General features: G+C 41.9%; 1 protein-coding gene across 1 annotated transcript in view; it reads left to right on the forward strand.

Annotated features, from left to right (window-relative positions):
• The first annotated feature begins 751 nt into the window (after window positions 1-751).
• GUCY2C (guanylate cyclase 2C) overlaps window positions 752-14,092 on the forward strand; it is a 91,256-nt gene continuing 77,915 nt past the window's right edge. Inside the window, exons 1-2 of the mRNA XM_075553086.1 lie at window positions 752-968; window positions 12,930-13,042. Of these exons, the coding sequence (XP_075409201.1) occupies window positions 752-968; window positions 12,930-13,042 (330 nt within the window). The remainder of the gene's footprint in view (window positions 969-12,929; window positions 13,043-14,092) is intronic.

A 14,092-nucleotide genomic window follows, 5' to 3' on the forward strand; every position in this document is an offset into this window, starting at 1 on the left:
TGGTTGGCAGTTGCTTTGCAGGAAAAAACATCTTCCATAAGGATTATAGTTTTGAAAACCCAATGGGGGCAGTTCAAGCCTTTCCAATAAGGTTGCTCTGTGTCAGAATCGACTTGATGGCAGCAGGCTTGGTTTTGGCTTTTTTGAACTTTATTTAATTGTTGGGTGATGTATTTATTTATACTATTTGCTTAACGTTGCCTTCCCCCATTAGAAGCTATGTGTCTTGCCAAGGACCGACACGCAGCCAGTCTCAACGATGTTTTGTGTGGATGAACTAAAACACAGACTTTCCTTGGGTAAGCACACCATTTCCACGAACTGGGGAAAAATACGCATTAATAGTCCATCATATCTGTGCTTTCTCTAGCCCTTTGGCCTTTATTTTCCATCTCCCAAAGCTTTTTATGTACCTGGTATCCTGCTCAGTTCCTCTTTCCCTCTTCTCAGGATGTGTCACAAATGGATGTATTTTTATTGGGCGAGGCCCTGAGTAATCTCCCTGTTTTATAGCTCTGACCTTTCTGTGAGCAAACACACAAGTTGAACTTTGGTTTCTGTCCTACCATAATGTAGCTGCTAATTGCTGGCAGGCGGCTGTATTGCATGGGTCACGTGAGAGTGGGCATGACCAGAAAGGAACGTGGGGAAGAGTGGGCCAAGAGACGGTCCCGCTGGAGGCCCTGCCAGTTTGGAAGCCCAGTGCAAAGAGAGTGAGCACAAAGAGGATGAGTCTGAGGTGAGAGAAGTCATGAAGACACCACTGCTGGACTTGGCTTTGTGGTACCTCCTCCTCCAGCCCGGGCTGGTGTTCGTGTCGTCGCAGGTGATTCGGAACTGCAACAACGGCAGCTATGAGATCAGCGTCCTAATGATGAACAACTCGGCCTTCACAGAGCCCCTGAAACGCATTGAAGAAGTCGTGTATAATGGATTGGACATCGTGCGAGAGCGTCTGGCACATGCAGGTAAGAATGTGGACACCATTTTCCATCAGAAGCTACTTTCTAAGATGCAAGGGTTGCTGAGTCAAGATATGATGTTTTTTTTGTATAGTGATCCAATATTCTCTGAGGGCTCATATCTTCTGTGACAAGGCAGCAGATCCCCCAAAGAATGGATTTGCATTTGGGCTGGGCTGCTAACCCAAAGGTTGGAGGCTTGAACCTACACTGCAGAAGAAAGACCCCAGTGATCTGTTGTGTAAGGATTATAGCCGTGAAAACCTCACGCAGCAGTGCCACTCTGGACCACAAACGGTGGCCGTGAGTCAGAACCAACTCAGTGGCCCTGGGTTTTGTTTTTGCAGTAAGCTCCTTTGCAACACACCCCGCTCCTTCCTGAGAGAGGCCTCCACCCAGACAATGTGAGGTGCTCCCATCAGCGGCATGTCTCAGATAAAATGAGATGTGTGCTCAATGTTGGGGAGCTTCATTGGGCCAGTGCTCAGAAGCAAAATTTGGTCTGAAAATAAGGTTTCATAACCTTATCAGTCAGGAAGATGAATTAAAAGCGTAAAGGTGATGTTGACCCTGACTCTTCCTCAAGTCCTTTCATCCAACTGTGTGCTTTTTGCTCCTCTGGTGGCTATTATCGGAGGGATGCAATATGCTCCATTTGGAATCAAATGCCTCATTGCAATCAGTCACTGTAGGTTTGCATGACGAAATCACCATTATAGCTGAAAAGGTGCAAAAGAAGGAGGAAAGAAATTCACGTAGAGTCTTTTCCACCCACGTAGAGGCTTTCCAGCCTCTCTTCATATGTTTCTCAGTCTCCTGTTTTGGGATTATGGCTGTTGATCACTGTGACACAGAAACAGTTTTGTATCATGGTGACTTCACTTCCTAGGATCCCCCAAGGGACTTTCCTGCAGCTGCCCAGTCTTCCTGGTCACCATAAAGATGCACAATATTCCGTGGAGCGGATATTCCCCAAAATGACCTAATAATTCCCTATCATAGAATATTCCACTTTTACATGCCTCCTTTAAGCACAACAAACATCTTCATGTATAGCTTATCTCTATTCCCTGAGACTAAATTACCAGGCTGAGTTAGTTAGTTTATTGTGCCAACCTGGCCGATAAACACATGTGGGGTTAATTGAAGGGTGAGGGATAAATGGCTCAGTGAGCCTCGAGTTCTCGGGTCTCTTGCTTTGTGATGGTCGCACCAGGGTGCAGCTCCCTTAGCAGTTCCCTGCTTCAGCTTGCAAGGCTGACTTCCTGCAAGACATCCCTGAAAAGAAGCAGCTGCATAGACCTACCCCGATGCAGCCCTGAGTGCTGGAGCAGCCGTATGGAGACCCCTGCCAGAGCTGAGATGCTTACTTACACATTCACTGACTTGGCTTTCCTCCTGCAGTCAGCATTGTTGAGTCTGTTTTGTGAGATGAAGGAGGACTTTGTGGATTGGTGTTGAACATATGGGTTAATGTTGGACTTGTGTGCTTGGGCAGAACTGGGTTGGAATATTTTCTTGATGTGCACTTAACCTCTACATAAAACTCTTATACGTGAGTTTCTGTGGATTTGTTTCTCTAGAGTACCCAGACTAACACACAAGTATAGAATTCCTGTGTCAGTGAGCAGTAGTTACTCTATCTTAGGGGTTGTGTGCAGGATCTGTGGGATGCTGTACAGGATCTTTGGGGTGCAAATGGTTAAGCACGTGGTTGCTAAACAAAAGGTCAGTGGTTCAAATCTATACAGCAGCTCCATGCGAGAAAGGCTTGGTAATCTGCTCCTGTAAAGAGTACACCCAACACACCCTCTGGGGGAGTTCTATTCTGATTTACACTATATGTTGGAATTGTCTTTACACCCAATAGCAACAGTGGTTATTTGGGGATGATGTGTCTTAACAGTTCAGGTATTATAATAACTTTCTTCTGTGCAATATACATGTTGTCTCTAATCCTTCCTGGGACTCCATTCAGACATAAAAGGATGGATTTGATCCAGAGCTTTCATGGAGCTAGGAGTCATTTAATGTGCAGTAGAGTGGAAAGAACATTGAGTTTGAAGTCTGTGGGCCTGGATGGGGGTCCTTGACCCAGAGATTTCTCTTTTTTTGTGGCCAGTGGGGAGCTATATTCTAGGCTCTCTGAGGCTCCCTTTCCATGTTTACTGAGTATCTAAAATATGCTAGGTCAATTCTAGAAGTAAATTTGAAACTTAGGCGCATCATCTTTTTAATGGTCACAATTTTGTTAACACTCCATCTCAGTGGAGATTTAGTCACCTTTCTGGGGTCATGTAGGTTGTCTGATTGAAATGAGATTCTAACTCAGGTCTGTTGGATTCCAAAGACTGTATAGTATTGCCACTGGAATAGCTTAATCAACCACAGACTCACGTTCTCATTACAGTAAAATAGGAGAACATGGTGGTTTGAAGCAGGGGTGTGAAATACAACAGATCTCGGCTTCTAGTCCCACACCACCATTTATCAACTGTTCTACTTCAAACAAGTTTTCTGTGCATAATTTCCCCCATCTATAAAACTAGGATGAGGGGCATTAGCTCACGTGGATAAAATAAGCATTCTATGCAGAAATTTATATAATATCCCCCTTAAGGGGCAGACTAAGAAGTCCTGGTGTCTTAGTAGTTTATGCATTGGGCTGCTAACTGAAAGGTCAGCAGTTTGAATCCACAAGTTGCTCTGAGGGAAAAATATGTGGCTCTCTGCTCTAACAAAGACTTACAACTCGAGAAACCCACAAGTGGCAGTTCTAATTTGTCCTACAGGGTCACTATAAATCGGGAGTCAATTCGGCAGTGAGTTTGGTTTTGGAGTTATTGGCAAAGTCAAACTGCCCTATAGAGCTATCAAATTTGCAAGGTCTAGAAGAGTAAACTGTCACGTCTTTCTGCAGCCGGGTGACTGGTGATTTGAATCACCTTTCGGTTAGCAGTCCAGCCTTTAACCACTTGCCACAGGGACCCTCCAATCATATAAAATACCCAAATAACTGATCACAATGTAGCACAAACTCAGTAAATGGTCACTTTTGTTTTGTTTCGCTATTATTGAGGATGGTGATATTGTTTCTGCTCTTGCTACTCTGTTGTTGCTACGGCCAATAGTGCAAATCACTAAGAATATAGAATAAATGGCATAGTGTATAGATCACCACAGGTCTGTTAGTTTGTTGTACTGTGGTGGATTTGAGTGTTACTGAAAGCTATGACATTGGTATTTCAAGCACCAGCAGGATCATCCAAGGTAAATAGGTTTCAGCAGAGCTTCCAAACTAAGACAGATTAGAAAAGTGAACCTAGCAATTTACTTCTAAAAATGTGCAGTGAAACCTTATGAGTTGCGGTGGAAAGCTTTCTGATCCAGTACAAGAAGATGAGCCACTTGGATAAGAAGGCACTCAGAATGCAAATGGGAAAAAGATACCCTCTCCAGGGAGAGTTGACTTTACTAATGTGGGTGTGGTAAAGCTTTGGGGCCTTCATTCGCCGATAGGGCACAACCCAAAGTGAGAAGAAACAGCTGCAATGGGATGTAGGCTGTGTAATTTAGGAATATTGGAAGTATGAAAAATGAAATAGGATGAAAAAATATTTCTAGCCAAGGCATTAGTTTGATAAAAGGGTCTGGTATTGGCCATCTTGAATCAAATAGTTAGGTGGTCTATGTTGGGAATGGCAAATTGAAGAAACATGGTGTTACATCCATTGTTAAAAAGAACAATTCTTGAAATAAAGCATTATCAATAGCAGGATACTATCCATATACAAACACTAATGTCAAAGATGCAGAAGTAGCTTTTTTTAAACAACTGCTGCATTCTGAAATTATTCAAACAGGTGATCCAGGTGCATTTGTAGTCATTCTTCTCTATTGGAAACATGGAAACAGAGAAGAACTGATGATTGGAAATTATGGGTCTTTTTCTTCAAGATCAATGACTAATTTGTGGCAAATACCTTTTTCAACAACACAAATGAGGACGATACAGGTGAGCCTTAGTGGATGGAACACACAGAAATCAAATCAGCTGCATCTGTGGAAAATGATGATGGAGAAACTCTGTATCATCAGTCAGAACAAGGTCAACTACAGAAGAGATTATCAATTGCTCATATGCAAGTTCAAGTTGCAACTGAAGAAAATTGTAACCAGTCCACAAGAGCCAAAGTATGACCTTGATTACATTGACCTGAATTTAGAGCCAATCTTAAGAATTCATTGAATACTATTGACATAATACCTGATGTTTTATGGGATGACACCAAGTTCATGCATGAACAAAAGAAAGATGTCATTAAAAACATGAAAGAAAGAAACGACCAAAACGGATGTCAGAAAAGACTCTGAAACTTGCTCTTGAACATAGTGTAGCTAAGGGAATTGAAGGAATGATGAAGTAAAGGAACTGAAAAGGGTGGCTCCAGAAGTCAAAGTAAAGTATTGTAATGGAATGTGCGAAGCACCAGAGGAAGGGGACCAAAGGGAAGAACATGATCAACATTCCTAAAATTGAATTCATTGAACTAAAAACTCAAGCCTCAAATTTTAATACTGAAATATTCTGTGGGCAAAATAGTGAATAAAAAAAGAAAGCATTAAAAGAAGATGAAAGGCCGGCATCCAGTCAGGGTGCAGTTGAGCACCGATGAAACACACCACTTTCCTCTAGTTCTTTAATGCTTCCTTCCCCCTACTATCATGACCCCAGTTTTACCTCACAAATTGGATTAGACCAGAACATGAACACTGCTACAGATAAGAGCCTGTAACACAGGGAATCCAGGACAGATAAACCCCTCAGGGCCAACAAGGAGAGTAGAGATATCAGGAAGATTAGGGGAAGTTGAAGGTGAAAAGGAGGAATCGATCACAAGGATCAACCTAGAACCTCCTTACAGGGGGAGGAACAATGGAAAAATGGGTGAGGGGGGGACGGAGAATGATGTAAAATATGGAAAAATATAAGTTATCAAGGGTTCATGAAGGAGGGTATGCAGGGAGGGAGGAAAAAGAAATGGGGAGCTGATATCAGGGGTTCAAGTAGAAAGAGAATGGTTTGAAAATGATGGCAGTATATATGCAAATGTGCTTGACACACTGAATGAATGTATGGATTATGATAAGAGCTGTAAGAGCCCCCAATAAAAGTATATTTAAAAAAAAAAAGAAAGGCCGGCATCAGAAGATCCAAAACAGGCAATCATATTGATGAGAGCAAGGGGAGCCAGAGAGGAGACCCAGAGCCCATCTGTAGACAACTGGGCATCCCCTTTACAGAAAGGTCACAAAGAAGGGACAAGCCATCCAGGGTGGAGTATAGCACCAACAAAACATACAACATTCCTCTAGTTTTTTAATGCTTCCTCCCACCCCCACCCTCTATCATGACCCCAGTTCTACCTTACAAATTCAGCTAAACCAGAGCATGTACACTGATACAGATAAGAGCTCTGGACACACAGAATCCAAGATAGATAAATCCCCCAGGAACAGTAATGGGAGTAGAGATACCATGAGGGTAGGGGGAAGCGGGAGAAAGGGAAAACCGATTGCAATGATTGATGTATAACCTCACCCCACCCACAGGGTAAATGAACAACAGAAACATGGGTGAAGGGAGACAGAGGATACTGCAAGATATGAAAATAAAAATAATTTATAATTTATCAAGGGTTCATGAGGGTGGGAGGGCGGAGGAGGGGAGGGGGAAAAAGAAGAGCTGATACCAAGGGCTCAAGTAGAAAGAAAATGTTTTGAAAAGGATGACGACAACTTATGTACAAATGTGCTTGACACAAGGGATGTACAGATTGTTATAAGAGCTGTAAGAGCCTCCAATAAAATGATGGTTTTTTAAGATGAAAGGAATATACAGAGTCACTATAACAAAAAGAATCGGATGATGTTCATCTATTTCAGGAGGTAGCATGTGGCATGGTAATAAGGAACAAGTCTAAGCTGTACTGATCTTTCAAAAAACTAATGCAATGAAGAAAGTTCTCACTTGTCTGTCTATTCCAAGAAGTTTGGGAGACAGCTACCTGGATAACCAACTGGAAGAGAGCCATATCTGTGCTCATTTCAAAGGTGACCCAAAAGAACGTGGAAGCTATCTAATACCGTCAGTATTAGAGGCAAGCAAAATGTCCATGAAGTGAAAAATGATTGCAGCTATATATCAACAGACAACTGTCAGAAATTCACAACAAATTTTGAAGCGGACATGTGTGGTAAAGTGAAATTCTTTGATATAGCTCTTCTATCCATGTGTCTGGCAACGCTCACCAAATAATTGTGCTGGACTTTGCACCTGGGGTGCGTGAAACAGTAATAGAGGGATGAATCAGATTTAGTTGCCATTCTCCTGGCTACTAGAAAGATATTTCAGACACGGGAACAGAGATAATTCCTGGGAATATTAAGGAAAAGTGCTACTAGTAGAGTGCTTTGTTCCAGATACTTCCTTGTTGAAGGAGTGGAGGGCAGGCCACACTGAATCCAGAGGTCGACACAAGGAGATCATGAGACAGAGTAGAGGAACAGCACAGAGACTATGAGACTGAAAGGCAGAGCAGTGGGTGGGCTTCATGTACCACATGGCAGAGGTTAAGGGACCATGTAATTGTGAGGTTGAGGACCAGCAAGAGAGATTTGGTAGCTGGTTCAGGAGAGACACTGATGATGCACCAAAGCTTGTCAGTTATATTCTGTGTGTCATGTTCTCAACATGGAATGAAGGTATCGTTGATTTTATCAGCTGAATCTTGGCAAAAAGCAAAGAACAGCAGAAAGATGTTCACCTGTTTTGACTATGCAAAGGTATTTGGTTGTGTAGATGATAATGAACTATGGATAGTATGGAAATTCTAGAATATAAAGTATGGAAATTCTGGAATTGTGTTCATGTGACATCTGTCCATAGACCAAGAAGCAGTCATTTGAACAGAACAAGGGATACTGTGTGGTTTAAAATCAGGAAAGGTGTGTGTCAAATTTGTATCTTTTCAATCTCCATGTTGAGCAAATAACTCAAGAAGCTCCACTGTGTGAAAAAGAACACAGCCTCAGACTGGTGGCAGTTTCTCTAAGAATGTTGTGCAGATGCCACAATCTTGCTTGCTGAAAGTGAAGAGGGTTTAAAACACTTAATGATGAGGACCAAATCCGGATTACATTGGAACAACGAGAAAACAAACAAAAACCTTCACAACTGAATCAGTAGGCAACATCATGATAAATGGGAATAAAAGATTGAATTTATACAGAATTCAATTTACTTGGATCTACAATAGATGTCCATCATGTAAGCAGCAGTCAAGAAATCAAACAATGGGCAACAATGGGCAAATCTGCCGAAAATGACCTCTTTAATGTGTTAAAAGGCAAAGATGGAAGCTGAGAACTAAAGGGATCTGCTTCAAGCCATGATATTTTCCATCACCTGAGATGCATGTGAAAATGGGATGTTGAATGAGGAAAAATGATGAATAGTTGCCTTTGAATTATGTTGTTTGCAAAGAATATTACATGCATTATGAACTGACAACGGGCTTTGTCTTGAAGCACAGAGTTCCTTAAAACCAGGATGGCAGCGTGGACCACCATGGCCCACCAAGCCTTGAGGACGACACTCCTGCAGCCAAGGCACAGACAGGACCGTAGATAGGACCCACCCCACCAGTATACACCACGTTCCTCACTGACCCACAGCACTACGGTGTGGAGGTGGGGGGCGGGGCAGCACTAGAGATACAGTGTGGGAATTGTGCCCCATCTGACAACCCCCCCCCCCACTCCCCACTGGAGCAAAACACGAAGGGAGCGCAACAGAGTAGCAAAGGGGAGCAAGGAAATTTTCAAGGAATCCTGAAAATAGACTTCTGAGTGGGGTGTGGGGGACAGGGCTTGGCACCTAATCAGACTTGATTGGGAAAACAAAAGGGTCAGCAGACAGGCCTGGAACTATTTATAGGCTTCCCCCCACCCTTCTCTTCTCTTCTCTTCTCTTCTCTTCTCTTCTCTTCTCTTCTCTTCTCTTCTCTTCTCTTCTCTTCTTCTTCTTCTTCTTCTTCTTCTTCTTCTTCTTCTTCTTCTTCTTCTTCTTCTTCTCCTTCTCCTTCTCCTTCTCCTTCTCCTTCTCTCTCTCTCTCTCTCTCTCTCTCTCTCTCTCTCTCTCTCTCTCTCTCTCTTTCTCTCTTTTCTATGTCTCTCTGTGTAAGATAGGCAGGACAAACAATCCCAAGGAGAAAACAACTAGACTGACGGTTCTGGGGAGACATGGGAGAGGAGGAGGTGGGCAAAAGGAACAGGGTTACCAACAAACTCAGGGGCAAGGGAACAACAAGAGATCTAAAATTAATGACAAAGAGGGTGTAGAATGCCTGGTGGAATTTGATCAAGTGCAATGTAGTCAAGAGGAATTTAGAGAGAACTGAATGTTGAACATGATAGTGGGACAGCAGAAAAGTCAAAGGAAAATAGATGAAAGAATTAGGTGGTCAAAAGACATTTATGGAGGTGAAAATATAGGCAGTTATATTCATATACAATGATAGGGAGGGATATAGGTCTGTGTACATATATTTATATGCTATATATTGAGGTAGCAGATGGACATTGGACCTGTACTCAAGAATTCTTTGTTCTACTAACCTGGCATTCTGTGATGCTCACCTGTCCTAAATGATTGCTGAAGACAAAATGGGTACATAAGGAAATGTGGTGAAAAAAGCTAATGGTGCTAGCTACTAAAAAATATAGTGTCTGGGGTCTTAATGGCTGGGAGTTAAACAAGTAAACAGCTAGCATGGAAGGGACATAACTCACATGAACAAATCACACCAGTCTGTGTGATCATGAGGTGTCCATGGGATCAGGTCTTAGGCATCGAAAGAGCTGAAACAATCATGTTGATGTAAATGAGGAGTGTTGGAATGGAGATTCAAAGCCCATCTGCAGATAATTAGACATTCCCTCACAGAAGGGTCACAAGGAAGGGATGAGCCAGCCAGGGTGCAGTATAGCACTCAGGAAAACACATTTCTCTAGTTCTTTAGTGCTTCCTCCCACTCACTATCATGACCCAGTTCTAACTTACAAATCTGGCTAAACCAAAGCAGGTACATTGGTATAGATAAAAACCCTTGACACATGGAATCCAGGACAGATTAACCCCTCAGGAATAGTAATGAGTAGCGATACCATGTGAGGGTAGGGATGAAATGGGGGGAGAAAGAGGAAACTGACCACAATGATCAACCTATAAAACCCCACCCCACCCCAAGGGGGAGAAACAACAGAAATGTGAATGAAGGGAGACAGTGGATGGTGTAAGATAAGAAAATAACAATAATTTATAATTTTCCAAAGGTTCATGTGGGTGGGAAAAAAGAGGAGCTGATACCAAGGTCTCAATTAGAAAGAAAATGCTCTGAAAATGATCATGGCAACATATGCACAAATGTGCTTGATATAATTGATGTATGGATGATATAAGAGCTGTTAGAGCCCCCAATAAAATTATTTAAGAAAAAAGGAAGAAAGAAAGAAAGAAAGAAAGAAAGAAAGAAAGAAAGAAAGAAAGAAAGAAAGAAAGAAAGAAATCAGGATGGTGAAACCTCATCTCACATATTTTGGCCAGCCTATCAGACGAGACCAGTTCCTGGAAAATACATCGTGCTTAATAAAGCAGACGGTGAAAAAGAGGACTGCCTGCGACAGGATGGATTGGCACAGTGGCTGCAACAATTGCACTTGAACATGGCCACAATAGTGAGAAGATAGCAGCACGGGCTCTATCTTATTCTGCTACTCATCAAGTCACTAGGAATTGAAATGAACTCAACGACACGTAGACTAACCAGAGTGTATTGTTTAAAATCTTGCCCTCTAAACTCAGACAACCTACACAGACGTTTGAACTCAAACTCGGTCACTTTCTAGTCCAATGACATTGAGTAAATTATTTATTCAAAGTCTTACTCATCTCTTTTGTAAAACAGAGTTGTTAATGGTGAGATGGTTGAATGGACTAAATGGAGAGTTTTCATCTAGATAGAAAAATACACAAAGACACCAGATTTGGTAAACTGTTGGATGAATGTTCATTCTATACCAAACATGAGTAGAACAGATTTGGGGGAAGATGGTTTTAATGAGTTATTATGCTCATTGCTGTTTGGGAACAGTTATACATATGTCTAAGAGCGAAATTAAAGAAAATAAGGAATTTGAGTGCTATAAAAATGTCCAATAGAAGAGATCAATAATTTTCTAGACTTTAGGAAAGCTTTCTGTATCTCAAAGAACAGATAAGATTCGATGGAAAACAATATGATGAAAAATACTTTTTTTTTTTAAAGTCTGAGAACATCACCTCCCTGAGGTCCATGTCCTATGGACTTAAAGTGTCCCCACCCTCCTGGTTCAGTTCGATGCTGTGGGGGATTCTAAAACAAAACCCAGCCTCTCCTTCCTTGCTCCCTTCCTCCCTTTGCCCTCCCTCCCTGTCTTTCTCTGATTCATTTAGTTTGTGCTTCAGATATCCTAGTCCAGGCTAACCTGCTTATTAATTATCCTCCTAGCCAGCTAGCCTCCAAACTAGTCTTCCTGTTATCATTCTTGCCTTCATTATTTATTTACTTTGTACATTTGTTGCCATCGTCATTTTCAAAACCTCTTCTTTCTACTTGAGCCCTTGGTATCAGCTCCTCATTTCCCCCTCCTTCCCCACTCTCCCTCCCTCATCAACCCTTGATAATTTATAAATTATTATTTTTTCATATCTTACACTGATCGATGTCTCCCTTCACCCACTTTTCTGTTGTCCATCCCCAGAGAGGGGGTTATATGTAGGTCATTGTGATAGGTTCCCCGTTTCTCCCCCCACCTTCCCCTTCCGGTATCTCCACTCTCAATAGCAGTCCTGAGGGTTTATCTGTCCTGAGTTCCCTGTGTTTCATACTTTATTTGCCTTGATAGAAATGATGGCCAGAGAATTCCATTGCAGAATCAACCCAAAGTCCTTTTAAGGCCTATATGACCAAACAAGAGATGGTACCTCTTGAGCCTTTCTCCTGCCCATACTAACTCTGGCTCACTTTTCCTTCACCACACTGGCCTCATTGTGGCTCTTGAAGCTTTCCCAGAGAAATTCTTTCCAGTATCTGAGCCCTCATTGTTCCTTGTGAGTAGAACCTGACATCTGCATCCCTCATTCTCTCACTTCATTCAAGTCCCAGCTCTGCTTAAGACCATGACACATGACCTAAAACAGTGCCTCCGTATCTTTTTGTCTTATTCTCCAATTGTCATGTAAGCTCCATGAAAGCAGAAGTGTTCAGTGGTGTATCATAAGCACCAAGAAGCGGGTCTGACACACAGCAGGAACGGAAACATTTGTTGGATGAATGAGTAAAGATAAGATACCCAGGAGACCGTGGCCTTGTACACATTGGCAGCAAACAGAGCAAGCACCTTGGGAACATATATAAAACCAGATATCCTAATGATCAGATTTTTGCTTTCCTGATGCTCCTGTGTAGAAACCTGGATGAATTTGGGTTATAAAAACAAGGTACACCTACAAACACGATGTTGAAAAACAAGTACAAATGTCCTACAACTGGATTGTGGTGATGGTGGTTCAATTCTATTTATTTTCTAAGTATCATTCAATTACAGACATAACATGAGGGAATTCTAAAATAGGTAAATGAGACATCAATAAAATTGCCTAAAGAGAAAAATAGAGATGGTAGGGAAAAGAAAGTAAAAGAGACAGGTAACTTAGAGAAATGCAAGAACTCAGAATTCTATGTCTAGATCTCAAAATGAAAACAATTTTCCCCCATGATCAATTGGCAAGAAATAAATCTCATGGCTGGTATAATTAGAACAAATAATGCTAGTCTCCTGTTTTCTTTTCCTTCTGGATTACAGGTTTCAATGTGACGGTGAATGCTAGTTTTGTCTATGCAGATAATTGGATTTACAAGTCAAGTGACTGCAGGAGTAGCACCTGTGAAGGCCTGGACCTACTCAGGCAATTTTCAGTAAGTCTGCCTTTGCCAACGGTTCATTCAGTCTCCACACAGAGGACAGAACCAGACTGAAATGTGCGCTGACTTATCGTCCCCATCTCTCACCTTTATCTCTAGCTGTGCAGGTGAATAGCTTGAGGGATTCATCTGCCTAATAGTTTCCGAGCAACAAAGGCCCTTATCAGACTCCAGGAAGCAGGAAAAACCTTAGCTATGAGCTATCCAATGGTGGTTTTGTTTCCGTTATTAATACACACAACAACAAACGTTGTTTCAAGGCCCTGCCCCAGAGATCTCTATTTTAAGTCATTACCAAATATTTGATCACCGATTAATTGCTCAAGGGATGAATTTGAAACCTAACTGTAAACTGGTAACCATAATGTCACAAGTAGAAAGAGGAAGATTCTTGCCGACAAGCTCAATCCCAACTAGAGCTTTGTGGCGTTAGACAGGATTATAAACTCTTGAGAGACCATTACGTGTGTTAGATGACTCCCTTACAACAGAAGAAGGTAAGGGGTGGTGCAGGTAGCTAACTGCTCAGCTGCTAAGCGAAAGGTTGGCAGTGTGAATCCACCAAGAAGGATTGGCAGAAAAGGTATTGTGATGTTCTTTCCCCCAAAAAATTAATCATTGAAATCCCTGAAGAATGCAGCTATGTTCTGACCCAGGAGGAGTCACCATGAGTGGGAATCAACTTGATGGTAGTATTTTTAAAAATTCGCTGTCATGGAATGGATTCTGACTCATAGCCACTCTACAGGACAGGGTAGATTTGACCCTGTGAGTTTCTGAGAGTATACATTTTTATGGACGAAAGCCTCCTCCTCCTTCCGTGCAGCTGGTGGTTTCGAATTAATCACATGTAATTAATATATATATGTGTAATTAATATATATTAATTATCTATATTCATCTTTGCTACAGAAACCTAAGGAAAGGTTCTTAGAGAAGCAGAAGAGTCGAGTTATGACCCTAAACTCTAATTAAGCCCATCACACAGACCAGATAGGACACACACCCATGTAGCTCATTAGCGCCGTGATTCTTAATCTTGGA

This window comes from Tenrec ecaudatus, chromosome 6 (genome assembly GCF_050624435.1).
Source record: "Tenrec ecaudatus isolate mTenEca1 chromosome 6, mTenEca1.hap1, whole genome shotgun sequence".
Classification (NCBI taxonomy): domain Eukaryota; kingdom Metazoa; phylum Chordata; class Mammalia; order Afrosoricida; family Tenrecidae; genus Tenrec; species Tenrec ecaudatus.